General features: G+C 45.8%; 1 protein-coding gene across 8 annotated transcripts in view; it reads left to right on the forward strand.

The window, feature by feature from the left end:
• Nucleotides 1-27,710, forward strand: part of Ddx11 (DEAD/H-box helicase 11) — a 117,739-nt gene that overhangs the window by 25,652 nt on the left and 64,377 nt on the right. For 3 of the 8 annotated variants that reach the window (XM_076549776.1, XM_076549778.1, XM_076549781.1), the window contains 9 exons: nucleotides 1,881-1,953; nucleotides 2,255-2,358; nucleotides 7,980-8,129; nucleotides 8,376-8,444; nucleotides 8,554-8,654; nucleotides 8,935-9,019; nucleotides 9,104-9,182; nucleotides 9,342-9,496; nucleotides 9,571-10,432. In XM_076549776.1, coding sequence (XP_076405891.1) covers nucleotides 1,881-1,953; nucleotides 2,255-2,358; nucleotides 7,980-8,129; nucleotides 8,376-8,444; nucleotides 8,554-8,654; nucleotides 8,935-9,019; nucleotides 9,104-9,182; nucleotides 9,342-9,496; nucleotides 9,571-9,606 — 852 coding nt within the window. In that variant the 3' untranslated portion in view covers nucleotides 9,607-10,432. Of the gene's footprint in view, nucleotides 1-1,880; nucleotides 1,954-2,254; nucleotides 2,359-7,979; nucleotides 8,130-8,375; nucleotides 8,445-8,527; nucleotides 8,655-8,934; nucleotides 9,020-9,103; nucleotides 9,183-9,341; nucleotides 9,497-9,570; nucleotides 10,433-27,710 lie in introns of those variants that run through there. The other 5 variants (XR_013043999.1, XR_013044000.1, XM_076549777.1 and 2 more) reach the window with 5 other exon arrangements.

Below are 27,710 nucleotides of genomic sequence, written 5' to 3' on the forward strand. Positions count from 1 at the left end.
TTAGGTCTCAGAAAAGGGGACAAAGGGCTAACTGAGGTGTCTGTTAACATGCCAAAGGGTATACTCTCTCAGCTCTCCCAGCCAGCATGGCACCTGTGGTTCCTCTCAGCTCTTCTCACCCTGCCCCCCCACCAAAAGTTCTCCCCTCCTGGGGCTGGACTTCCTCTTCCCTTCCCCAAGCCTGATCCCTGTGTGACTCAGCCACGTTGGCTGTGCTGCTCTCTTGGCCCTGGCCAGGGCAGACTCTCAGTCAGCTCCTCTCTTGCTCCCCCACACCCCCATCCCTCTCCTCTGGTGGTACCATTTCGTCTGCTGGTCATGTTCAGCTGGACTCGTCCCTCTGCCTGCTTTCTCTCTTAGATTCTTAGATCTACAATGAAAATCTTCTCCGCACTTCAGGAGGAGTCCTGGCCTCCTCCTTTTATTTCATTTTTTCATTCAGCTGGGCCATATTTTCTATGTGTTCTGTTTTGAGAAACCTGCATACTGAATTTCCTTCCATAGTGGCTAGACTCCATTTTCTTTTTCTTTTCTTTTCTTTCTTTTTTTTTTTTTTTTTTTTTTTGGTTTCTGGTTTTTGGTTTTTCCAGACAGGGCTTCTTTGTGTAGTTTTGGTTCCTGTCCTGGACCAGGCTGGCCTTGAACTCACAGAGATCCGCCTGGCCCTGCCTTTCCGAGTGTTGGGATTAAAGGCGTGCGCCACCATCACCTGGCTAGGTGATGCCCATTTTTATGAGTGGTGTTTAAGGGCTTCTATTGTCCACATCCGGGCCAGCACTCGTTTTTTCTGTTTTCTGGCCTTTTAAGCAATATTTTCATTCTTTGAGAAATTCATATGATGTATTTTGAACATATTCATTGTCCCCTCCACCTCTTCCCATTATGTCCATTTTGTGTTGCCCAGTTAGTCGTGGCAGGAAGTCCTGTGTGATTGGTGTACTAGAGACTCACATCCTTAAAGAAAACTGACTTCCCTCTCCCAGCATCTGTCAAAGACCAGTCATTCCTCAGTTAGTGGTGGGATTTTGTCCCCACAGCTCTGTCCATGCTGTGATTCTGCCTGGCTTGAGCTTGCTCTGGTCTCAGTCTGTCACAATCACTGTGACATAGTTAACCTGCCCTCTTGTGTCCTGAAACAGTTTTCTTTTCTTTTCTTTTTTTTTTTCTTCAAGACAGGGTTTCTTTGTGTAGTTTTGGTGCCTGTCCTGGAACTCACTCGGTAGACCAGGCTGGCCTCGAACTCACAGATCCGCCTGCCTCTGCCTCCCGAGTGCTGGGACTAAAGGCGTCCACCACCACCGCCCAGCGTGAAACAGTTTTCTTAATGTTACTTACCACCTCTGGCTCTTAAAGTCTTTCTTCCCTTTTCCACCTCTTCCTGATGATCCCTAAGCCTTGAGTGTTCTGCTTTCTTGACTGTCATTAGGTTAGGATAAGGTAGGGATCTTAATGCAGTTTTGATTTTCAGTTCTCTGGTAGCTTATAAAGCTGAACATTTTTCATACATTTATTGGCTGTTTCTTTTTTCCTGTATTGAGAACTCTTTGTTTTGTCAGTCCATTTCCTCACTGGGTTGTTTGGTTTCTTGTTTCATTTTTGAGTTCTTTGTATATTGTAGATAGTAGTGTACACTGTTGATTTTGATAAACAGAAAGGGCCTGGAGCCAAATGTGCCATCTTCCTTTGCTCTTTTTTTCTTAAGCTTTCTGTCAACACTGGATGCTGTTATCAGTTGTTTTAACTGAAGGTCATTGGCCCTTGTACTTCCTCTTCTGGTGTATGGGTTTGCTGCCTCCTATCCCAGACTTTTCTTACCTTCACTGCAGAGCACACAACCCCCCAAGCTCTGAGGTCACAGGGCCCTGATGTTGTGGCTGCAGGTGTCTGACTTTCGGGAGCAGCTGCTGGCATGTTCTGGAGTGGAAGCTGAGCGTGTGGTGGAGTTCTCCTGTGGTAAGGAACTGTGGGGAGCGTAGAGTGGGCCAAGAACTCTGAGGTCTTGATTTAGTTACACCTGGCCAAAGTTCAGAGGGCACCACTGGGCTTGAGCCTTATTCTCAGTGGGTTTGCTCACCACCATACTTTTCCCAGGTTCTTCAGTCCTGGGCTCTCCTCACCACATTGCTTACGTTGGCTATGTCAGAGCAGAGAGAAGTTGTGTGCATTTAAAATTCCTGCCTCTGGTTGGGGAAATGATTTGAGAAACTGCCCTACCTGGACACTAATTTTCAGCCCTCCTTTTTGATATCACCAGGTCACGTGATCCCTCCAGACAACATCTTGCCCCTTATTATATGCAGCGGACCCTCTAACCAACAGCTGGAATTCACCTACCAGAGGAGAGAGCTGCCTCAGATGGTTAGTGCCAGCCCACATCCTGTCTTCTCTGTTGTATGGCCAGGGGAGAATTCTTAGCAGCATTGGCATTGGGGCAGATAGTCACGTCTGGCATGAGGAAATTCAATTTTTTTTTTTTTTTGGATATTTATCAAGGAAGATCTTGGCTGCTTCCTCTCCTGAAGGAGACCAGCTCCCTCTGTCCCCTCTCTAAGGGTACTCTTGAGCAGAGAGAAATGAGGAATATGTAGATAGAAATATAGAGGAGAGAGAGACAGAAATCACAGGATAGCCTCAAGAGGGCCTGGGTCCAAACCTACCATCCCCTTCTGTCTCTACTAAAGGGCTTTTAAAGGAATGCCAAGAGGTGGAGCAAAAGACCTCCTCTCAGCCCAGTTAAGTATAGACCATCCCAGATACCTGGTGACCATGCATGTGGTCCAGCCATTCCCTAATGCAGCCCTGCTGTATAAAGCAAGCTCAGATCTCATGGGAAAACTTTGTGGGTTCCCACAGGTCCCTCTTTAATTTTTTTAAAGAGTCCCTGAGGCAACACAGAATAGACTGAGGTCTTCTGTCTTAGGTCGTTCTCTATGATTATTTCTTCCATTACCCGTCATGGAGATATGCTTTTCATCAAGCATCCTCTGTCTCAGGCTGATAGTTATCAAGAGAAAGTTGCCTGTCATTGACTCTCAGCCTCTGGTAGGAAGGCGTACTGAGCTTAATTTAGCTCTGGCCCAGGTTCCTATTGAGCTTACAACCTCCACAGCAATCTTCATAGCTGCCACACCTCTCAGTGACAGGAGTGGAGGATGATAGAGATGGCATATCGTTTTTGGAATGGGTCTTAAGATGTGTATAACAGCCTTAGCTGTGCCAAGCCCTTTTTAAATCAATAAGCTCTTTATGCTAACCGAATCCAATAAACTATATCCATCTTAAGGATTCCCTTAGCTTTTTTCAAAACTCTGGTTCATTAACCTTAACATAATTCTGGTATAAATATCACCATACATATTTACAACTCTCTTAATTGAATTATTATCATTATACATATTTACACTTTTTTTTGCTATCTTACATGAGCATTTAGACTCACATCAACATTTATACTCTTCACAAACTCACATTCAGCATATACTGATTTATACTTTTTTTTTGAGACAGGGTTTCTCTGTATAGTTTTGGTGCCTGTCCTGGATCTCGCTTTGTAGACCAGGGTGGCCTATAACTCACAGAGATTCACCTGGCTCTGCTTCCCAAGTGCTGAGATTAAAGGGATGCGCCACCACCGCCCGGCTGATTTATACTTCTTACAGCTTATATTCTTAAGGAAATATTCATAAGAACTATTAGAAAGACTCTCTTAACAGAACTAGCTTACACTAGAAAGAATAGGACTAACATTAGCAAGTATCTAACTTAGCAAACACCTAAAAGAGATTTCTTAACACCTAGAAGAGATTTAGAAAAGATTTTTTAACAGTTAGAAGAGATGTTACATTATCTTCCAATTAGACAGAGAGTAATTTTCTTTGGACTTCATTTAGAAAGTAGAAATAAGAATAAACTGTTAGTTATCAAACCCAAAAAGGAAGAAAAGAGAATGAGAAGAAAAACCTGAGCGCATCCCGTTTTTGAATAGCAGTTCTACAACAGTCAACTTCCTGTGATTGTCAAAGTTGGAGTGGGTTTCCAGACCTGCAGCTTTCAGTGGTTTCCCTGTGTACCAAAAACATTGCTGGAACTTCATCCCAAACCCCTCAGCAGTCTGGAGGTCTCCTTATTCTCCTACTATCCCCAGACTGCAAGATGGAACCTTCATGTCAGAAAATTGATTTAGCTGCTTATCCCTCCAGTTCCTCTAGAGGAGTGTCATTGGAGCTGACATTCCTCTGTTCCACACTCATCAAACTCTCAGACAATTTTCCTCCTTCTTAATTTTTTTTTTTAAAGCTGTATTTGCCATGAGTTCTTTTAACAATGCTGATATTTCTGATGGATTTTTATTAGCCCAATATTTCTGGCAAGGTTATTTGTTCTCCAAAACTGCAACTATTCAAAGGAGTCAAGAACATAGATGTTAGCCGGGAGGTAGTGGTGTACACCTTTAATCCCAGCACTTGGGAAGCAGACCCAGGTGGATTTCTGTGAGTTCGAGGCCAGCCTGGACTACAGAGCGAGATCCAGGACAGGCTCCAAAACTACACAGAGAAACTCTGTCTTGAAAATCCAAAAAAAAAAAAAAAAAAAAAAAAAGAAGAAGAAGAAGAGCAACAACAACAACAACAACAACAACATCATAGATGTTGTTTCATAAAACACATCCTTCATTAGTGTACTCTAAAGAACATTTTCTGATTTAGTATTTTCACCTCATTCATAAGCTTCTCAATGCCTGATGTTATTATTAGCAACTGTGATTTACACTGACCATGAGTCATTTAGCTCAGACTGTAGTTGTATCTTTTTAACATCCGTATTTAGAACATTTTTCCTATTCCTCACAAACATCAGTGCGTTCGCTGAGCAAGCATTCTGATTTAGCATTGTTTTCTTATAGAGAACGTTCAAGTGAAGTGACTGTTTTGTGATGTGGCTAGATTTTGTGGAGTTGGGTCCCCGTCTGTGAAGCAGTCATTTGAGTGCCTGCTTCCTTGTCCCCCTATTAGAGTTGTGAAGGAATCACTCGTTACAGCCTATCTGTTCAAGGGGCAAAGAACTTTTTATTGTTTGCCCGTAGGTTTTTTTCATATGTAAACCAATGTTCAGTGTTTGGACTGTTTTCCCTTGCTTTTGTAAGGATTTTAAAGTGGCTTGTGACAAACAGTGTGAGTATTTTAAATGTCTCCCGAGAGGCAAGCTTTTGATCACCCGTTTGTTTTTTGGGAGGTAAGCCAAGCTTTTTAGCAATGCTTGGAAAAAAAGCAGTCCCCCCCCCCCCCCCCCCGAGACAGGGTTTCTCTGTGTAGCTTTGGAGCCTGTCTTGGAAATCGCTCTGTAGATCAGGCTGGCCTCAAATTCACAAAGATTCGCCTACCTCTACCTCCCAAGTGCTGGGACTAAAGGTGTGCGCCACCACCGCCCAGCTACAAAAGCAAAGTTTTAAGTTGAGAATTTCAAAGTTTTTGTTCTAGTTTGTCTGCCTTTTCTCCATACAGGCTTGCCTGTGCTGTCTTTCCCAGCATGCTTTTCTCTGTAGCATCACTATGTTTCAGACTTCATTTCCCAAGCTGCCTTTCTCTATATTGGCATGCGACTACAAACTACCTTTCCCATAGTGCCTCTCATGTTGGCCACTTCTGTTTCTCTTTACACACTAAAACGCAAGGTTCTAAAGTGAAGTTTATGCTTTTAGCATGGGAAGTTTGAGTCAAGATTTTTGCTTTTTTAACACAGGAGATATGGAGATGTCTGTTCTCCCTGAGCTGGCATTGCTATATGTTTTTCTTTCCTGACACTGTACCCGGAGCTGAGTCACACCCGCCCGCTTGTATTCTGGTGGTACTTTCTTGCTTGAAGCAAAGTTCCCTGGGGGCTTGTTCATCTGCCCCAACCAGTCAGTAAAAAGAAGTGAAAGCACTCAAAACAGAGCTTTCCTACAGTTCCTTCAGAGAGACTCCCTCCCAGACAGCTCTCGTTTTGGTCTCAGCTCATCCCTTTCCCAAGAAATAATCCCTTTTAGCTACAATGGCGGATTTGTTCCTCTGCTAACTGCTTCTGGAAGTAGGGGCTTCTCTCCCTGAATCTGCCTTAGCTTTTTGCACTGCAACTGCCACTTGGAACCCAGACATGGATTTTTTTTTTTTTTTTACACTAGCAGCCTTCCCAGGTCCTGCACAATTTGGGGAGGAATCTGTCCCTTCTTTGTCCTGTCCTGGCTCAGATCCTCCCCCAGATAGAGTCCCTTACGTGGCAGCCCAGGTGCAGACGCAGCTCGGCTTTATTATTGCTTCCTCCTTCTGCACTTTCCCATGTGTATGGCTGAGTTCTAGCTTCAGAGCGATTTCTGGCTGCTCTTTTTCTAATATAGGCTTGAAAGAGACAGTGCTAGCAGAGAGAATTTGTCTAGCTCCAAGTAGTCTTTTTATTTTTTCTTAAAGTGACCCACAGGTGATTTTTCTATACATATCATTAATAGGTGAATCTAATTTTGCCCCTACAGAAAGAGAAACTGAGAAAGAAAGTTCTGGAAGGCTTTTTAGTATTTTAGAGAGAGATTATGAAGTTTTTCCCAAGAAAGCTTTCAGTTTTTGAGAGAAAGACCACCAAGTTTCCCCCAAACTTTTATCCTCTAATCTTTGGCTTCAGTGGCCAAGAGGAAACTAATTCTGTTAGTTTGGTGTGGTACAAGTTTCCTTAGTTACTGCTGACTGAGCAGAGGGTTTCTGTTTCCTCCATATCCACCTCAGGGAAAATTCTCTCCTCTGTCACTTGGGACCTGAAGTTTCGCACAGGAATCTTTTTCTCCCATTAAGATGTTCTCTGATAGTATTTCCTCTGATTTTTCCCAGTTTGCATTCCTAGATCCATAGTTAGAATATTCAGGACATGGTTCCTCTGTGTTGCTGCTTAGTTTTTATAAGTTTTACTTTACATTATATTCCTAAATTCTACTTTTCTAAGTTTTTCCTACACTATATTACTACACTCTGCCTTCCTTATTTTTCATAGATAGAATTTTAAGAGAGAAAAAAAAATAAACCTAGATAAGAGAGAAATTACGCTGTAGCCTTACTCGACCATCTTTCAACCCCTAATTCTTCCTCCAGAGAAGAAAACCCCCCACCTTCACTTTCAATACAAAATCACCGAGCAGTCCGACTGCTTCTCAAAGGGCTTCTCCCCAAGCTTTTGCCAAGTACTCTGGTTAGGCTCTGTTTAGGCACCATTTGAGGGAGATCAGCTCTGACTCCACCCCAGGATACTCTTGAGCAGGGAGTAATGTGGAATATGCAGATAGAAATATAGAGGAGAGAGAGACAGCTGGAAAACACAGGAGAGCCTTGAGGGTGTGGGTCCAAGCCCTCCATCACTTTCTGTCTCTACTAAAAGGCTTTTAAAGAAATGCCAAGGGGTGAAGCAAAAACCTCCCCCAGCAAAGCCAAGTGTAGGCCATGACAGACACCTGGTAAGCATGCATGTGATCCAGCCATCCCATAATGCAGCCCTGCTGTATAAAGCAAACTCAGATCTCACGAGGAAACCTTTGTGGGCTCCCACACTCTCCTTAGACTACTACATGTTTTCTAAAGAGCTCCCAGCATCCTATTAATGCAGGATGGAAGGAGGCCAACAATGGGGGGCGGGGCCTCTTGCTGTTTGCCTGTATCCTGGGAAGGATGCATTTCTTGGCCACAACTCCTGTGACATCTCAATGCTTATTTGTTCTGGATAATGTCCCTCTTGATACTGTGACTTAGGGAGATCTCAGTTCATACCAAAAGTCTGGCTCATTTCTGGGGTGCCAGAGATGGGTTGTGTCATAAAGGCAGGCACTCACCACAATCCCCAGTTGGGCATGTCTATTAAGAGGGTAGTGCATTCCATGCTGTAGAAAGGGAGATGCTTGGCTTCTATCCTCTGTGGGTGTGGCTTTGGGTCCTGTTCCGGGCTAGCTCTTTGTCTGCCTCCTGCAGATGGAGGAGACAGGCCGCATCCTCTGTAACTTGTGCAACGTGGTCCCTGGAGGGGTGGTGTGCTTCTTCCCTTCCTATGAGTACCTGTGCCAGGTACATGCGCATTGGGACAAGACTGGCCTGCTGGCACGTTTGTCTGTCAAGAAAAAGGTGAGTGCCCCTTAGCCTGGTTATGAAGACATTGCTACCTGCAACTCTTCCCAGGGCCCTCAGTCTTGTGGAATTGGCATGGTCCAGATTCTCCCAGCTTCTAAATCTACCAAGTCTAGGTCTGGACACTGGCTGCAGGGATTCCCCAAAGCTTGATTACATGTTCCATGCCCAGGCTCAAACCCCAGACTGAGGCTCAAGACTCAGTCTTTTGAAGCTTTTTGCTGGGTGTCCTTCTTCCTACAGCTATTCCAAGAGCCCAAGAGAGCAAGCCAGGTGGAGCAGGTGCTGATGGAATATTCCAAGTGCATTACGGTGAGAGGTGTAATGAGGCTGGATCCACAGGCCCTCTGTGCCTGGCAGCTGGGAACAGCTGTGATCTCCCAGGTTTGGCTCAGGCACTCTGGTGTGGCTCTCCTCACAGTGTTGCATTCAGGCAGGAAGCCATCTGACAGGGGCCTTGCTCCTCTCTGTGGTTGGAGGGAAGATGAGTGAAGGGATCAACTTCTCTGATGACCTGGGTCGGTAAGTGTGGTGTCCTTTTGTCTTCTGGGGCTGAGGGCCCTGGGCCCTACTTGGCGAGCCATGCCATAGGGTCGGTATCCATGTGGACAGCTTGGGGTCCGTAGGGTGTGGGTGTAATGTCTGAACCCTTTCTCCATCTGGCTTTGTGGAACAGAGAAGTGGGCAGCCATGACTTGGAATCACACACAATTAGTTCAAAATCGCAGGTAGTAGATCTCATGTGGATGATGACCTCATGGCTATTTGTCACTTATGCCATGGGCCATGTAACCCACTGCAGGTGTGTGGTGATGGTGGGGATGCCCTACCCCAACCTTAAGTCTCCAGAGTTGCAAGAGAAGATGGCCTACTTGGATCAGACCCTTGTGAGTATTGGCAGTATTTCAGATGATGAAAGGAAATGTCTAGGGAGTTCTGATCTTCCAATTTCTATTTATTCTTTTTCTTAGCCTAGAACACGAGGTCAGGCTCCCCCTGGGAAGTTGTTGGTGGAGAATCTGTGTATGAAGGCTGTAAACCAATCCATAGGTGATCTGGGCTGCTGCTTGGGCAGATGGATGGGTTGAGGGAGGAGGGATTTTCCTGCTGTGTTGTCCATTTGAGAAGCATATGAGGGAGGAGACTCACTGGACATGCAGTATTGGTAGGCAATTGAACTCAAGAGTCCCAACCTGTGTGACTACCCAGGCAGGGCCATTAGGCACCAGAGAGACTTCGCCAGCATTGTGCTCCTGGATCATCGCTATGCCCGCCCTGCTGTCCTGGCGAAGCTGCCAGCCTGGATCCGAGACCGTGTAGAGGTCAAAGCCACCTTTGGTCCTGCCTTTGCTGCTATGCGGAAGGTTAGGTTTGCCCCCGGTGTCCCAGGCTTCCCCAGTGAGAAATGAAGCTTCTCATGGATTTTCTCTCCCTGCAGTTTCATCGAGAGAAGTCACACCCGAGTCTGGTGTAGGATCCTCTTTTATTCTCGCTGCTTGACTCGACCTTTGTGTTGGGCCTAAGATGGTCAATAGCATTTGCAGACTGTGAAGTCTACACCAGCCTTCCAGAGGCAGTGGATTCCAGTCTTGTGACTTACATAGAAAAACCACCAGGACAAACCCAGTTCATCCTGAAGGAACATGGCCTGGGGCACCTCATTTCCTGAGAGCGATTTTCCCCACAGCACCTAGCTCAATTTAGCTTTCTCTTGGCTTCAGGAGGCTGTGTAAGCAGCAGCTCTCTGCTCTCTTGTGAGGCAAGACCCACCCTGCCATCATCCTGTGTAGAGACAGAAAGCTGTTCTTGGAATCCAGTCTCAGCCTCAGATGTCCCTATTCAGGGCTCTCCTGTCCACAGAGGCTTCACATTTAAGATGTATTGACTGGGTCTCCAAAAAAGGTGGATCTCTCTGGCTTGGCTGCTGCTCCTTCCTCACGCCAGGGGACCTCTTTTCTTCAGCCATCTGAGAAGAGACCAATACCACCGCAACTACCATGGCGTGGGCAGCAATGCCAACAGAATCATAAGACTCCTCCATGTGACTTTTTTAGAGTCCCTCTGAGTGATACCAGGGCATTTTTGGCTATGGAGAAATATCCCTCCCTCTGCAATAGTGACCCCAGGTAACTCTATTTGGGACTCAGAAAAAAATGCTCCACTCTCTCAGACATTCTGTCTTATTGCTGAGACTACCAGGGCAGGAGGACAGACCATGGTCTGCTGAGCCATCTGCATCTGGCAAGGCCACCCTTTCTCTACTAAATAAAGGGCATTGTTCATATGGACTGAGGCCTGGAGTCGCCATTGTTTTGTGTGTGTGTTTTCTCAGTTGTAACAAAGGTAGGCAAAGCATCCTGGGGTGGTGCAGTAGGTAAGGCAGTCACATGAGGCAGTGGAGTTGGCACACGGTGTACACAGCCCCAGGACATGAAAAGAGGTGAGGCAAGATAAAGGGCAGTTGTCCATCCACTCAGCCCTCTGTGGACAACAGGAACTTCAGAGGTCTACTTGCCCAGGAGTCTCTCCGGCTGTTCCTGCTGGAGTGAATGAGGAAAGCCCTGTCCTGCCTAGGGTTTCTGGTCTACAATTAGCATAACATCTTTGTTGGGCACATTATACTATTGGATCATAGATTCACATGTTTGAACATAACTGGTCATGGTTGTCAGTGAAGCTTCCTAAATCCATTTTGCTTTCTTTGAATTCAGACAGGGAAAATTGGACCTTTATCTGCATTTGGGTTTTAGGGAACCCAAAGTCAATCTAAGGAAAACATCCCACTTGAACAAGCCCAGATTCTTAAAAGGAGGATGGTTGTATTGCAGGTGCTTATTTAGGAATTTCAGAATAGAGAGGCATCTTAGCTATCAAGATTGTGAAGAACTCTTAACATGGGTCATTCTTTGCATAGAGATTGTATTCCTGTTCTTGGTAGATCTCTCCATGAGTGAGGCAATCATAGCTAGAATCCGGGTGTCTAATCAGAACCTTGGGGTGAGGCCCAGATTATTTCAGAGAAGAGCAGTTGAATAAAGGGCATCTCTTACTAACTTCCTGTACACAGGGTATCTCTCACTAGTTTCCTGCTTTTCTGCCTGTACACAAAGCCCAACTGGAACATAACTTCTCTGGGAGGCCAAGATATCTCAGACTCAACATTTCTTAAGGAATAATCTGATTAGGGCTGGGTGAAGTAGAAGTTGGGATCCTTCTGTCTTAAGTGCTTAGTGGTAGAATTTTCCAGTTCTTTAGAATGGGAGATAAAGGTGTGTGTGGTTGGATCTTGGAGATACCTGTGTTCAGAGATAGGGGAATTCCTTGGACTCTAAGTTCTCTCCAGTTCCTAAGCACCCAACATATCAAACTAGGAGAGTTTTATGGTGAGAAGATGAGTAATTGAAAAGCATTAAAATAGGAAGAAGGGGTGGGAAGCAACCAGTAAATGGTCCATGTTGCCATACATAAAAAAATTATACAGTGTTGTGGAATATTTGTTTAGGATGTGTTACATTCATCTATGCTGTGGAATGTTTGTTTAGTGATGCAAAGATGTGTTGCATTCTTTTATATTGCATTTGTTCAACTCTGTGAAGCTGTGTTACTTTGCCTGCCTAAAACATCTGATGGTCTAATAAAGGGCTGAACGGCCACTAGCAAGGCACGAGAAAGGATAGGAGGGGCTGGCATGTAGAGATAATAAATAGGAGAAATCTAGGCTCAAGAGAAGAAGGGAGAATGGGAAAGAAAAGAGGAGGGTGCCAGGGTCCAGTCATGGAATAAGAAGGAAGGAAAGATAAAAGTAAGAAGCCCAGAAGCAAGAGGTAGTCAAAGAGAAATGGGATAATTGAAGTTAGAGAAGCTGGCAAGAAACAAACCAGGCTAAGGCCAGGCATTCATAAATAATAGTAAGTCTCTGTGTATTTATCTGGGATCTGAGTGGTGGACTCCCAAAGAGTTTTTTGTTTTTTGTTTTTTTTTTTAAAGAAACAACTACAATACGGGTTGATTTTATTGTCCTATTTAATCTGTCATTAACACTACCTCAGCATATAGGTGTTGGACACTGATGCTACAGAAGTTAAGAGACTGCTGGCTGGGGACACAGCTCACTGGTAGAGCCCTTGCTTAGGCAGCAGCCCTGAGCTTACTCTCCAACAGAAAGCTGTTGGGGGTGTTAAGGAAGGGGGAAACATTATTTACTCCAAGAAGAGAACCAGGGATTTAACCCAGGTCCATAGAGCTCTGCTTCAGTCAAGCTCATGTAGGTGTAACAGAACTAGCAAGACCAAAAAGGCAATTTCCTAGAATGATGCACATGGAGGTGAAGAATGTCACTGTCTGGGAAACCCAGGACCATGGGCGACAGGCAGATTAGGACTCTCAGCACATAAACGCTGCAGGTTAGACTGGACTTCGAGACAGTCCAGGAACCTCACCACGTATATACTATGGGCTGTCATTCTGCTCAACAACACATGGAACTACAGTCTTCATTTTGCCATGCATTTTTAAAAATTATTTTTATTTACACAAACCTTGAACTGGAGTGGCCTCTTGAGCAACCTCTCTCTTTTGGTTTCAGCTCCTACTGCCAAGGAAAATTCCTCAAGTTCCTTAGTTCTCAATCTCAAGTGAACACCTGATTAATCTTGCCTCTCTGTTTAAGATAGATGACTAGTCCATGTCCCTGTCTTGGAGCTGGAGAGAACCAAACTGCTCCTTTCTTTAGTGTCTCCATGGATCTTAGAAGTCTGGAAACTTTGGTGAACTTAGCTATCCTGTTTATGTAGCTTTATGACTACTTTCATACAACAACACAACCACCGTTTTTGGTAAAGTTTCTATCAGTTATAAATTATACACTAATTAACAGAGATGTGAGTAAAGTGGGTTGAACCCAAGAAATGCACTCTAACCCACCCCATCTGTATCTGTCTCTCTAGTTTCTATCCTTTCTCTCCCCCTTATTTTCTCTCCCTTCATCCTCCCTCCTTCCTTTCCACTCTACTTCCAAACCTTTAGCTCTGGGGTTTTCTGTCTTATGCTCATGTCTCTCCCACTTGGCATGAGGGGAAACACCAGGTTCCTCAACCTCAGAAGGATCATATGACAAAACACTGTGTATTCTTTCCTTCCCATACTCCAACTGTGATATTTATGACAACCAAGTCAAACCATTCTTCTCATATGATCTCTAAAGTGCCTTGAGTTTACCTGTGCAACAGACACCACTCTAGAGAGAACTTGCCTGACCTGCTGTCCATACAGAGCTGCCCTTATTCACATGCTTACCTGGTCATTCTTCACCCATCCAAACCTGGTCCTCATTCAGCATCCTCACCTGGTCCTGCCCATTTCCATCCTCCCGGTCCTCACTCTGTGTAGTCAGAGTCTGAGGCAGTATGGGTTAGAGGAAGATGGCCAGGATTGAGATCTAAAGTTCTTATCAATAAACCTGTGTCTCTCTGCATAAAGAGGTGGGCACAGTCTTAATCTGGTTTCGGCTCAACAAAAAAATCCTGAGGAAGACACACATCCCTAAAGCAATCAACGCGGGACTTATACTTTCTTTTATTGTTTTTATCAAATTTATTTATTTTATCCCAACCACTATTTCCCTGTAGGAAAAGAGACTCCCATTACCTTTCATAATAAAGAGAATCTTCTAAGATAAAAAAAAAAAAAAAAAATGGTTCCTGATCTTCCCTTACTGTAGCTCTGTCAAATGTTATACTTCATTCTGCTTTAGGAGACATTGGTACCCACCACTCCACTGCCTTCTGGAATTGCCCTCCAAATATTTCCACCAATGCATTTTTGATCTACCTTGATTTATCTTTGTTCTGATACTGCCCTGAAACAGCTTCCATGTGGGAGAATGAAACTTGAGGTAACCAGACTCTGTGTTTCCTGAGACATGATCAATCAAATTTTGTTCCAGAATTAACTGTCCCTCATTCCCTTTGAGGTTCATAGCTGTAATTTTTCACTGTTGGAACAGTGAAGACAGGTTTTTAGAGCAGAGATGAGGAATAGCAGCCATGGTGCAGGAGCAGGAAACCTCAAAATGCTTGCCTAGGAAGACCTTGCCTATCATTGAGTGGGGATGGGGTGAGAGCGCCAAGGGGCAGACAAAGGCATGAGGACAGGTTGCTATAGCAGCGAGTCCTGGTGCTGCCTTCAGGCTGTGCTCAACTCTGATTGGTCCAGTGGTGGCTAGAAGCTGTGCTCTGAGGGTCTGCTCCAGGATAGTCCGCTTGAAGGACCCTGAAGTGACACACTAGTGGGTGCTGGCCACTGAGTTCAACCACGCTGGTGGCCGCCATGATGGCCATGCCAGAGGAGGTAGATGGTGGGACAGATAACGTCCTCTCTTCCAACGTTCTGATCAGGTTGACTAAAGCCTGGGTGTGGAACTCTGTCAGAATGGACCCTATACCGACCTGAACACATGACAGGAGTGAAAAGGTAGGAGGAGCCTCAGGGTGGAGAATCTGAGGGTACAGACTCTCTCGTAAACAGAGTTTGTCCAGGCTTGTTCCACAGGGGGCTGGAGAGAAAGCTCACCAGAAGTGCTTTTGCCATGGGCTAGGACACCAATCCCTAGAGCCCCTCATGAGTCATTTGAAGCTAGAGTGAACATTTGAGTACTTACTAGGTGAAGTCATCTACCAAGGCCATAGCCAGGCAGCAGCCATTGGCAGAAACCGTGGAATATAGAGCATGGAGCACGATTCTGCTGCCCCCTGCCTTCCTTAAGTATGTGGTCAGAGGCATTCCTTGGACAGACATGAAAAATGTCAGTGTACCCAGATCCGGTACTAACATCAGCCTGAAGAAATTATTCTACCCAAGTCTAGCTTATTCAGTCAGTGGGGTTACTGGAGCTCCTTGCAGAGGTATGGGTCGGGATCACTTATAAGAAGGTTGACTCTGGGCTGGAGAGATGGCTCAGTGATTAAGAGCACTGGCTGTTCTTCTAGAGGTCCTGAGTTCAATTCCCAGCAACCACACGGTGACTCACAACCATTTGTAATGATATCTGGCACCCTTTTCTGGCAGGCAGAACACTGTAAACCCAATAAATAAATAAATATTTTTAAAAAAATAAAAACAAAGGTTGACTTAATCACAGCTGCATCTCTCCATGCCTGTCCCAGCACTGGCCTTAGCTTAGAAGAGCTGAGTTTCTGGAACTCTCTGACAAACTGGATATCTTGCCATGCTGGTGATTGTTGTGGTTCATAGGCATCCCAGCTGGGCATGGGCAAGACTATTTATGGCTTCCTCCATCTCCTATTTTTTTTTTTTTTGGCTTTTCAAGACAGGGTTTCGTTGTGTAGTTTTGGTGCCTGTCCTGGAACTCACTCTGTAGCCCAGGCTGGCTTTGAACTCACAGAGATCTGCCTGGCTCTACCGCCGAGTGCTGGGGTTAAAGGCATGTGCCACCACTGCTAGGCTAACAACCTTTTTCTTAAAAGCCTGAAATGATCTGAGATACTCAGCCACAAAGGCCACTGACACATCATACTGGCTTAGACGTCTGAATAAATAAACATTGGCCTCTTTGGTCCACGAGGCAAAAGCTACTGAAGGTCACAGGGTGAAATGTCTTCATGCTTTTCATTTTCTTCTGTTGTCCCAAGAGGAGCCACCAGGTTGAACCCAGCACCCCTGTATTCACAAAAGACTGTCCTTTGCATGAGTTTCAGCAAACCCTCAGAAGCAATGCCCTTGCCACCTGGGCAGCACCCTGATTTGCAAACTGCTTCCACACTGAAATAGTCATTGCAGAGGCAGAGGAGGAGACTGAAGACATGCCTTTCAGGATTCTTTTGCCACCTGAAGCTCAAAAGTGATGCATATTGGTATCTTTCCCAGATTGAAACGGCAAGGCCCTCACACCTGTGTGATAGTGTTTAGAGACAGGCCTTCTGTAGGGAGGCAGGGACAGATTTTGTCCTGAGGGCAGGCCTTTCAGCATGCACTTAGGTCCAGCTAGAAAGAAGTCCCTGTCATATGAGGACCCAGAGATGGGCAGCCTCTGCAGAGCAGGAAGGAGCCTCTCCAGAAACCCACTCATCTGTTATCTGAAGAATATTAACTGCAAAGCTTTTCCTCTAGTCCCTGAGCAATAGCTGAGGGGCTGAAGCCCAGGACACATCAAGGAAGGCAAAGGGGCCCAGCACTAAGCAGGACCTCACTCAGAAGAAGCCTGACACAGGGTAGAATACAATGTCTGAATTGGCAAAACTGGTTTTCCATGTGCTCACAGGGAATCCACTGGCAGAAAGTGTCAGACTCCTCCCAAAAGACAAAATTATAGGTTCTCTTCAAATGTCAATGTTCCCAAACTTAAGTCCCAGGATTATCATCCACTTATCATAGCTGATTGAAACAAAACCTGAACAAATCTACTTTATGACTGAGTAGGAACAGCCTGTGAGCTGTAGTCTACAATATCAACGCTGTAGATATTTGTTTAGAGACAAAGCATAGAGCCAGGTACACACTGCAAGGGCACTGGGGAAATGCAAATGGAGAGAACGGAAGGAACTGATCTAAGGGTCCTACAGCCTGCAGACCAAAGAGACCCAGAAACCTCATTTGTTTTGTGACCTCCATCAAGCCACCTAATGGGACCTCACCTCCTTAAATTGTAAATTTCTGGTCAGAATGCTTGCTCTTCCTCCTCTTGAGAGCTGCAGGTAGAGAATGTCAAAGAGCTTACTCCATATAACACTTTGTTTAATATAAAAGTCAGTGTGTATGTGTCTGAGTGTCTGTGTCCATACTACAACACAGAGGGCCAAGTGCTCAGCCTGGAAACCACATTGACTCCATGTCATCCTTCCCTCCCACTTGTCCCTCCAGTGTGGATAGACAGCATTTCAGTGCAGGATTCCAGGCCCTTATGTTCTGACTGCAACCTCAGCTTCCTGAAATCTCTCTACCTTGCACTACTGGGGGTTCAACATGAACCCAGGCTTAAAGGATCGCCAGGGACTCATCTCACTGCAATTTTGCTCATGCCCTCAACTGCAACAGAATGCTTGAGCTGGGCATTGTACCTTTGTGTGCATATGAAGGCCCTTCTACCTTGCCTATGTTGGAAAGCTGGACACACCACAGAAATAGAGAGGCCAGCCTGCATGATAGGGTTTGGCTGCTTTGGTGAGGTTTAATAACTTCTCCAACCTCTTAGGTTCCCAGTTATATGTGAAGACTGACTTCAGAATTCCTCAAGGGTGTTTCAGGAGCAGTAGAACCCTAGTGGATTTAATCAAGGCACTAGATCACTCAAACATCATCATTGTGGTGTGCAGGTGATAAAGAGAAACAGTTGTTATCTGCAGAATGGGGGTCCCAGCAGAAGGAAAGTACCCTCAAAGTGCAGAAGAGTCAGCATAGTGTCTTCCTTGCTTGGTGTTATGGGAGGCAGCCATCTGGCCAAGTAAGTGCCATAGCCATGAACCAGGACATTGCACACAGAGATTTGAAGCCAAAAAACATTCTTCTGTAGAATGCAGGATCAACAAAATGTGTGACTTTGGAGACCAGGCTCTGGACCAGGAGGACCTGGGGACATTCTAGACACATTCTCCTTTCTTGAGAGAAAACATTCTAAGCACATTCTCCTTCTCTTGAGAGACAGACAGACAGACAGACAGACAGACCCAGACACACACACACAAGAGAGAGGGGGGGATGGAGAGGGAGAGGGAGAGGGAGAGGGAGAGGGAGAGGGAGAGGGAGAGAGGGAGAGAAAATATGAATGAACATGTAATGAACCTGAGGTGGACATCCCAAGTCAGTGTTTTTTTTCTTGCTTCAGCAGCATTGCCCTCCTTAAAGGGACCACTTTTTAAGAGTTGCAGCAGAGGACTCAAAGGATGTTTATTATCTTTTGATCTCATTCCTCCAAAGTAGGAATCATCCTCCACTGACAGTTAACTGTCCTCCTGAGGTGGAATTCTACAGTGGAACTTCTGAGGAGGAACCAACGTCAGTTGATCAGTGACAAATGCTCACCATTTTCTTCTCTTGAGGAAGGAGCCGACTAGGCAAGCAGCACATCCCAGTCCTCTTGACTGACAGTTAAAATGTTCATGGGACGCAAGCACCTTGATGAAGTGGAGTTCCTTTCAGGCACGGCTGTATCTTGCTGCTCCACTATACACACTATGGGCTTACTTCAGAGTGCTGCTAGCTGGTAGAAATGGGAGAAAGATCATCAATGTATTGCTATGACGTGATGTGTAGAGGTGGCCGCATGCTGCTCCAGAAAGCCCAGAGACGTGCGAGGCTAAAGGAGCCATGGAAACCTCCTTCTCTTTTTCACCACCCTGCTCTCCCTCTGTATGCCAGCTACAGTGCAGATGAGAAATGAGCTCCTCCGTGGAGGTGTCCTGACGCCTTGCATTTCATCTTTCTGCTTACATAGTATCCTAAGTCTAAACCTGGCCTCTAACCACTAAGAGAAATTGCTAGAGGCTGTAGGAAAGGCTAAGTCCATTAGCTGGACATCAGAAGAGCTCACAGTTTGGAGAGCCAGGCTCATTCACCCAGGATATTTTTAGCACCTCCTTCAGTAGGTGCACGATGATTGCCAGGATTCCCTGAGCACAGATGGACATCATGGTGGAGTCCTGCTCAGGTTTTTTTAAAGTGTGGTGTCCTGTTATTTTCATCATTTTGAATCGAGACAAAGAGGGAAAGGTGTACAGTGTGTGTAAGGGACACATTGTAACTAATCAACATTGGAGCACACACAAGGCTGAAGTGATAGAGGGAGCTGTTCCCCTGAGACACTGTACATGGCTGGAAGCGATTAGGGGACTCCTGGAGAGGACAGAGTGAGACAGTGGAGGGGAAATGTGCCTGGGGCCTAACATGGAGACAGTCACCGTGGGCCATATACAGCCTACTGTTTTTGGTCCATTTCTCCCTCAGACCTCACTGTGAGGGATGAATGTCCTGTGTATAAGGCTGCGGGCTGACAGCAGTTCTGTCCCTAACAGACCAGGGGGATTATTTCAATAATTGTGGAACTTTTTCACTGCTATCTAGCTTGTTAGTTATTGAGTTGCAGCTTCTCAAAGACCTTCACAGGAGCACAGTGACCACCTAGCCTCATGGCCTGCCAGCCCTAAAAGAAGAACCTAAAAAGTCCATACAGGGTTTTACTTGCCATCACTCAGGCTGCATTTGGCTCTGTGATACTGGCCTGTCATTGCCTCGCAGGCACCCCTCTGCCATAAAAGTTGTAGACAATGCAGAGCAGGACCTCTGGTTATCATGTCAGATGGCGACCCTGGATAAACTACACCATCCTAACATCATTCGCCTGTGCTAGGTTATATCCACACGACGACATTACTACTTTGTGGCAGAGATCGCCCCAGGAGGAAATTTTTCCAACTAATAATGAAGGAGGGAAGGCTGCAGGAGGTTGAGGTACAAAAAAATATTCGGGCAGATCGTGTCAGCCATCACGGTTTGCCATGAGCTTGACATCGACCATTGAGACCTAAATTCTGAATATATCCTTCTAGATGAAGAGGGCGACGTGAAGGTGACAACTTTGGTATCACCATCTGATGTAGAGCTGGCACCGGTCTGCAAAAGCAATGTGGGACCAAGACCTTCAATGCCCCAGAACTGGTACTGGGAGAGGGCTATGATGGGAAGAAGGCAGAAGTGTGGAGTCTGGATGTGCTGTTCTATTTTATCACCGTCAGGTACCACCACTTCCGAAGAAGCACCCTGGAGGAGATCAAGGAGAATATCAAAAATAGGACCTATAATGATCCAGCTCATGTCTCTGGGGGACGTGAAAACCTACTTCACTAAATGCTGACAGTTGCCCCACCAAGGAGGCCCTCCATTGAAGACCTTCAGCAACATCTGTGGCTCATGACATGGGAGGAAAACATCCCAAGTGACACCTACTTAGATTCCAATGTCCTAGACACACTGTTGTCTTGGGTTTAATATCAATGCCATTGTGTAATCCTTTGTAAAGAGAAAATACAATGAAATGATGGGGACATACCTCATCATCAAAGAACAGTCACACAAGAACTGGTGTTTTTGCTTGGCTGCACCACCTCAGCCTAGTCAGTGGACCTTGGAGTTGTGCCTCCCCCATCCCCAGTACATTTCTATCTCTGGTCTTCACACAAAACAAAGGGCCAGTGAACCCAATTTGGCTTCTTCCACACCCAGCCCTTACCACAGCCCCTGCCTGTTGAGCCAACATACACAAGGCAGAAAGTGGCCAGAATTACATCCATGCCTCTATGTTGTCCCCAGAAGAAGAGCCCCATTAGTACCTATGCACCCTATCAAGAGTTGCAGCGGCCCCAAGTATCTGCAGCGGCATATTGAAAGAGGAAATGTCCAGGCACCTGGGCCGGACTCTGACATGGAAAAGGCATCATCCCTTCGTAACATCGGGTGCTTCAAGAGACTGCACAAGACAATCACAACTTGCCTGTCAACAGTGTGCTGCATACTTCTGGCTCCAAACACACAAGTCCATCCTATGTTCACCAATAAAGTGGTTCCCCTGAAAGAGGCAACCTGCAGAGCCTAGTGAGGAATTGGGCATGCAGGTATCGCCTATGCTTTCTTTTCCAGCATGCTTTTCTCTATACCATCACTGTGTATCAGACTTCATTTGCCAAGCTGCCTTTCTCTATATTGGCATGCCACTACAAACTACCTTTCCCATAGTGCCTCTCATGTCCACCACTTCCATTTCCCTTTACATGGCTAAAGTTTCTAAAGTCACATTTCAGCTTTAACATGGGAAGTTTGAGTCAAGATTTTGCTTTTGCACCACAGGAGATAGGAGATGTCTGTTCTCCCTGAGCTGGGTTTGTTTTATGTTTTTCTTTGCTGACACTTTCCCTGGAGCAAGTGGGGCCTTATTCGAGGAAAGTGTTTTTGTGCCCCAAGGAAAAATCACTGGGAACTTGCTCATCTCCCCCAGCCTGTCAGTAAAAAGAAGCAAAAGCACTCAAAACAAAGCTTTCCTCCAGTTCCTCCAGAGAGACTCCCTCCCAGACAGCTCTGGGTTTGCTCCCAGCTCATCCATTTCCTCACAAACAGCCAAAGGCTATAGGAAAAGGCCAAGTCCATCATTGGACAGCAGAAGATCTCACTATTTGGAGTATCAGGCTCATTCACCTATGACATTTTTAGAGGCTCCTTCTGCAGGCAGTGCATTATGCTTGCCAGGATTTCCTGAGCCCACAGAGATATCATGGATGGTTCCTGCTCAGGTTTTTGTAAAGTGTGGTGTCCTGTTATTTTTTTTTTCAGACTTCTGTCTCAGGGACAAAGAGGGACAATGATGTGCAGAGGGTGACAGGGACCTCCTTGTAGGTAGTCACCATTGGAGCACACACCAGGCTGAAGTGATGGAGGGAGATGTTCCCATTGGACACTGTACATGGCAGGAAGCTCCTAGGGGACTCCTGGAGAGGCTAGAATGAGACAGTGAAGAGGAAATGTGCCTGGGACCTAACATGAAATCAGTCACTGTGGGCTATATATAACCTACTGTGATTGGTCTATTTCTCACTTAGCACTCCCTTAGAGATGAGTGTCCTATATATAAGGCTGTGGGCTGGCCTGCAGTTCTGTCCCTACAGACCAGGGAGCTGATTTCAGTAACCTGTGGAGGTTGTTCACTGCTCTCTAGTGAGTTGTTGAGTTATAGCTTCACAAAGATCTGTCTGCACAGAAGCACAGTGACTACCTAGCCTCATGGCCTGCCACCCCTAAAAGAAGAACCTGAAAAGTCAATACATGTTCCTATGTACCATTGGCCAGGGTGAATTTTGCTCTGTGAAACTGGCTTATTATGGCCTCATAGTCAGCCATTGGCCATAAATGTTATAGAGAACTTAGAGCAGGAATTCTGGTTATCATGTAAGTTGGCAAACCTGGATAAACTACACGATCCTAACATAATTTGCCTCTTCCAGGTTCATACAACAGAACAACATTTCTTTGTAACTAAGAAAACTTGTTCCAATGAGTAAGGGAGGAAGGCAGTTTGCAGGAAGAAGAGGCACAGAAAATATTCAGGCAGATTGTGTCAGTCATCAAGTTTTACAATGACATTGACCTCGTCCAGCGAGACCTGAATTCTGAAAGTATCCTTCTAGATGAAGAGGGCAATGAAGCTGGCAGACTTTGTTATCTCTACCAGATGTAGAGCTGGCACTGCACTGCAAGGCCAAAGTGGGACTAAGATCTTCAATGTCCCAGAACTGGTACTGGGAGAGGGCTATGATGGGAAGAAGGTAGATGTGTAGAGTCTGGGTGTGCTGCTCTATTTTATCACTACTGTGGACCACCACTTCCGAGGAAACACCCTGTAAGAGATTGAGGGAAGATCATCACAGGCACCTATGACATTTCTGCTCATGTCTCTGGGTATCTTGAAAACCTAATTCACTGAATGTTGACAGTTGCCACAGAGAGGAGGCCCTCCATTGATGATCTTCAGCAACATCCCTGGCCCATGAAATGGGAAGAAAACATCCCAAGTGACATCTACTTAGATCCCAATATCCTAGACACAGTGTCGTGTTGGGTTTAATATTAATGCCATTGTATAATCCTTTGTAAAGAGAAAATACAATGCAATGATGTGGACATACCTCATCATCAAAGAGCAGTCCCACAAGGAGCTAGGGTTTTTGCTTGGCTGCACCACCTCAGCCAAGCCTGTGGACCTTGAAGTTACACCTCCCTCATTCCCAGTACATCGCTCTATCTCTGATCTTCATCTAAAACAAAGGGCCAGTGAGCTCACCTTTGGCCTCTTCTACACCCAGCCCTCACCACAGCACCTGCCTTTTGTGCCAACAGCACCAGGGCAGACGGTGGCTAGAAGTGCCGCCATGCCTCTATGTTGTCCCCAGAAGAAGAGCCCCACATGTAGCTCTGCCCACTATCCAGAGCTGCAGCTGCCCCAAGTATCTACAGTGGCATACTAGAAAAGAAAATGACCCAGAATCTGGGCCGAACTCTGACATGGAATAGGCATCACCCCTTCTAAACATCAGGTGCTTCATGAGACTGTGCAAGGGAATTAGGGCTTGCCTGTCAACAGTGTGCTGCCTCCCTTGGGCTCCAAACACACAAGCCCATCCTATGTTCACCAATAAAGTGGCTCCCCTGAGAGTGGCATGCTGCAGAGCCCAGTAAGGAATTGGGCATGCAGGTATTGCCTATGCTGGCTTTCCCAGCATGCTCTTCTTTATAGCATCACTATGTTTTTGACTTCATTTCCCAAACTGCCTTTCTCTATATTGGCATGCCACTACAAACTACCTTTCCCATAGTGCTTCTCATGTCCACCACTTCCATTTCCCTTTACATGACTAAAGTTTCTAAAGTCACATTTCAGCTTTAACATGGGAGGTTTGAGTCAAGATTTTTGCTTTGGGCCACAGGAGATAGGAGATATCTGTTCTCCCTGAGCTGAGTTTGTTTTATGTTTTTCTTTGCTGACACTTTCCCTGGAGCAAGTGGGGCCTTATTCGAGGAAGGTGCTTTTGTGCCCCAAGGAAAAATCCCTGGGGACTTCCTCGTCTCCCCCAGCCAGTCAGTAAAAAGAAGCAAAAGCACTCAAAACAAAGCTTTCCTCCAGTTCCTCCAGAGAGACTCCCTCCCAGACAGCTCTGGGTTTGCTCCCAGCTCATCCATTTCCTCACAAACAGCCAGAGGCTATAGGAAAAGGCCGAGTCCATCACTGGACAGCAGAAGATCTCACAATTTGGAGAGCCAGGCTTATTCACCCATGACATTTTTAGAAGCTTCTTCTGCAGTCAGTGCATTATGCTTGCCAGGATTTCCTGAGCCCACAGAGATATCATGGATGGTTCCTGCTCAGGTTTTTGTAAAGTGTGGTATTCTGTTATTTTTTAGCTTTTTGTCTCAGAATGGAGACAAAGAGGGAAAGATGTGCAGAGTGTGACAGGGACCTCCTTGTAAGTAGTCACCATTGGAGCACACACCAGGCTGACGTGATGGAGGCAGCTGTTCCCTTGGGACACTGCACATGACTGGAAACTACTAGGTGACTTCTGGAGAGGACAGAGTGAGACAGTGAAGGGGAAAGGTGCCTGGGGCCTAACATGGAAGCTTTCAGTCTGTGGTATATATACCCTGCTGTGATTGGTCCATTTCTCTGTCAGACCTCACTGTGAGCGATGAGTGTCCTGTATATAAGGCTGTGGGCTGACAGCAGTTCTGTCCCTACAGACCAGGTAACCTGTGGAACTTTTGCACTTCTGTCTAGCTTGTTAGTTGTTGAGTTGCAGGTTCACAACTGTCTGCATAGGAGCACCTTGACCACATAGCCTCATGACCTGTGTGCCCTAAAAGAAGAACCTGAAAAGTCAATACATACTCTTAGTTACCATTGGCTAGGGTGCATTTGACTCTGTGAAACTGGCCTATCATCACCTCATAGTCAGCCTTTGGCCATAAATGTTATAGACTACTTAGAGCAGGATCTCTGGTTATCATGTTAGATGGCGACCCTGGATAAACTACATCATAACATAATTTGCCACTTCCAGGTTCTTACAACAGAACAACATCTCTTTGTGACTGAGAAAACTTGTTCTAACGAGTAAGGGAGGAGGGCAGTTTGCAGGAAGAAGAGGCACAGAAAATATTAGGTCAGATCTTGTTAGGCATCAAGTTTTGCCATGACCTTGACATCGTCCATCTAGACCTGAATTCTGAAAATATCCTTCTAGATGAAAAGGGCAATGTGAAAGCAGGTAGACTTTGTTATCTCCACCAGATGTAAAGCTGGCACTGTACTGCAATGGCAATGTGGGACCAAGACCTTCAAACCCCAGAACTGGTACTGGGAGAGGGCTATGATGAGAAGAAGGCAGATGTGTGGAGTCAGGTTATGCTGCTCTATTTTATTACCACTGGGTACCACCCCTTCCAAGAAAGCATGTTGGAAGAGATCGAGGGGAATATCATAAAAGAGAACCTATGACTTTTCAGCTCATGTCTCTGAGTATCTTGAAAAACTAATTCACTAAATGCTCACTGTTGCTCCACAGAGGAGGCCCTCCCCTGAACACTTTCAGCAACATCCGTGGGTCATGAAATAGGAGGAAAACATCCCAAATGACACCTACTTATCCCAGTGTCCTAGAAACACTGTAGTGTTAGGATTAATATCAATGGCATCTTGTAATCCTGTGTAAAGAGAAAATACAATGAAATGATGGGGACATACTTCATCATCAAAGAGTAGTCACACAAGGAGCTGGGGTTTTTGCTTGGCTGCACCACCTGAGCCTAGTCTGTGGACCTTGAAGTTGTATCTCCTCCATCCTCAGTTCATCTCTCTATCTCTGGTTTTCACCTAAAACAAAGGGCAGTGAGCTCACTTTTGGCTTCATCCACATCCAGACGTCAAAACAGCACCTGCTTGTTGCGCCAAGAGAACCAGGGCAAGGGGGCTAGAAGAACCTCCATCCCTCTATGCTGTACCCAGAAAAAGAACCTCACTTGTACCTATGACCCATATCCACAGCTGCAGCTGCCCCATGTTATCTACAGTGGTATATTGGAAGAAGAAAAGACACGACACCTGGGCCGGACTTTAACATGGAAAAGGCTTCCCCCCTTCTGAACATCAGGGGCTTCAAGAGACTGCACAGGGAATTAGGACTTGTCTGTCAAGAGTGTGCTGCTTCTCTCGGGCTCCAAACACACAAGCCCATCCTATGTTCACCAATAAAGTGGCTGCTCGGAAAGAAGCAACCTGCAGAGCCCAGTAAGGAATTGGGCATGCAGGTATTGCCCATGCTGTCTTTCCCAGCATGCTTTTCTCTATAACATCACTATGTTTTTTACTTCTTTTCCCAAGCTGCCTTTCTCTATATTGGCATGCCACTACAAACTACCTTTCCCATAGTGCCTCTCATGCCCACCACTTCCATTTTCCTTTACATGACTAAAGTTTCTAAAGTCACACTTGAGCTTTAACATAGGAGGTTTGAGTCAAGATTTTTGCTTTTTCACCACTGGAGATAGGAGATGTCTGTTCTCCCTGAGTGGCTTTGTTGTATGTTTTTCTTTGCTGACACTTTTTCCAGAGCGAGTGGTGCCTTTTTCAATGAAGGTGCTTTTGTGCCCAAAGGAAAAATCACTGGGGACTTGCTCATCTCCCCCAGCCAGTCAGTAAAAAGAAATGAAAGCACTCAAAACAAAGCTTTCCTCCAGTTCCTCCAGAGAGACTCCCTTCCAGACGCTCTGGGTTGTAGCAGGAATCTTAAAAGTTCTTATTAATAAAATCGAACCTGAGGTGAGTTATTGGGGTCCATGCTGGTAGATCAGAGAGACAGAACAAGCCACAGCTATCTCACCTTGCCGGATCATCAGCTGGTCTTGTCTCCTTAGACTGGAGGCCTCTGAGTCCTCATCCGGAATGGGTCTCAGCTGAATTACTGCTCAAAAGCCTGAAGCTTAACCAGGCCAAATGCTTAACCAGCCAAAAGCTTCTAGTTTCTGGTCCTCACACCTTATATATCTTTCTGCTTTCTACCACCACTCCCTGGGATTAAAGGCTGGCTTTCTGGGATTAAAGGTGTGTGTCACCATGCTTGGCTATTTCAAATGTGGCCTTGAACTCACAGAGATCCAGAGGGATTTCTATCTCTGGAATGCTAGGATTAAAGGTGTTAGTGCCACCATTTTCTAGCCTTTGTATTTAGTGGCTGTCTGTTCTCTGACCCAAGATAAATTTATTAGAGTACACAATATTTTGGGGAACACAATACTACCACACTGGGTTTGCTCCCAGCTCATCCTTTTCTACACAAACAGCCAGAGGTTGTAGGAAAAGACTGAGTCCATCAGCTGGACAGCAAAAGATCTCACAATTTGGAGATCCCGGCTCATTCACCCAGGACATTTTTAGAAGCTCCTTCTGTAGTCAGTGCATTATGCTTGCCAGGATTTCCTGAGCCCACAGAGACATCATGGTGGGGTCCTGCTCAGGTTTTTATAAAGTGTGGTGTCCTCTTATTTTTCAACCTTCAGTCTAGGAATCAAGACAAAGAGGGACATATGTGCAGAGTCTGACTTGGATACCTTGTAAGTAGTCACCATTGGAGCACACACCAGGACAAGGTGATGGAGGCAGATGTTCCCTTGGGACACTGCACATGGCTGGAAGCTACTAGGGGACTCCTGGAGAGGACAGAGTGAAACAGTGAAGGGGAAATGTGGCCTGGGGCCTAACATGGAAACTGTCACTGTGGGCTATATACAGCCTACTCTTTTTGGTTCATTTCTCTGTTAGACCTCACTGTGAGGGATGAGTGTCCTGTATATAAGGCTGTGGGCTGGGCTGCAGTTCTGTCCCTACAGACCAGGGAGCAGATTTCAGTAACCTGTGGAACTTTTTCACTGCTATCTAGCTTGTTAGTTGTTGAGTTGCGGCTTCATCAAGATCTGTCTGCACAGGAGCACAATGACCACCTAGCCACATGTCCTGCCAGCCCTAAAAGAAGA

This window comes from Peromyscus maniculatus, chromosome 13 (genome assembly GCF_049852395.1).
Source record: "Peromyscus maniculatus bairdii isolate BWxNUB_F1_BW_parent chromosome 13, HU_Pman_BW_mat_3.1, whole genome shotgun sequence".
In the NCBI taxonomy this organism is placed as follows: Eukaryota; Metazoa; Chordata; class Mammalia; order Rodentia; family Cricetidae; genus Peromyscus; species Peromyscus maniculatus.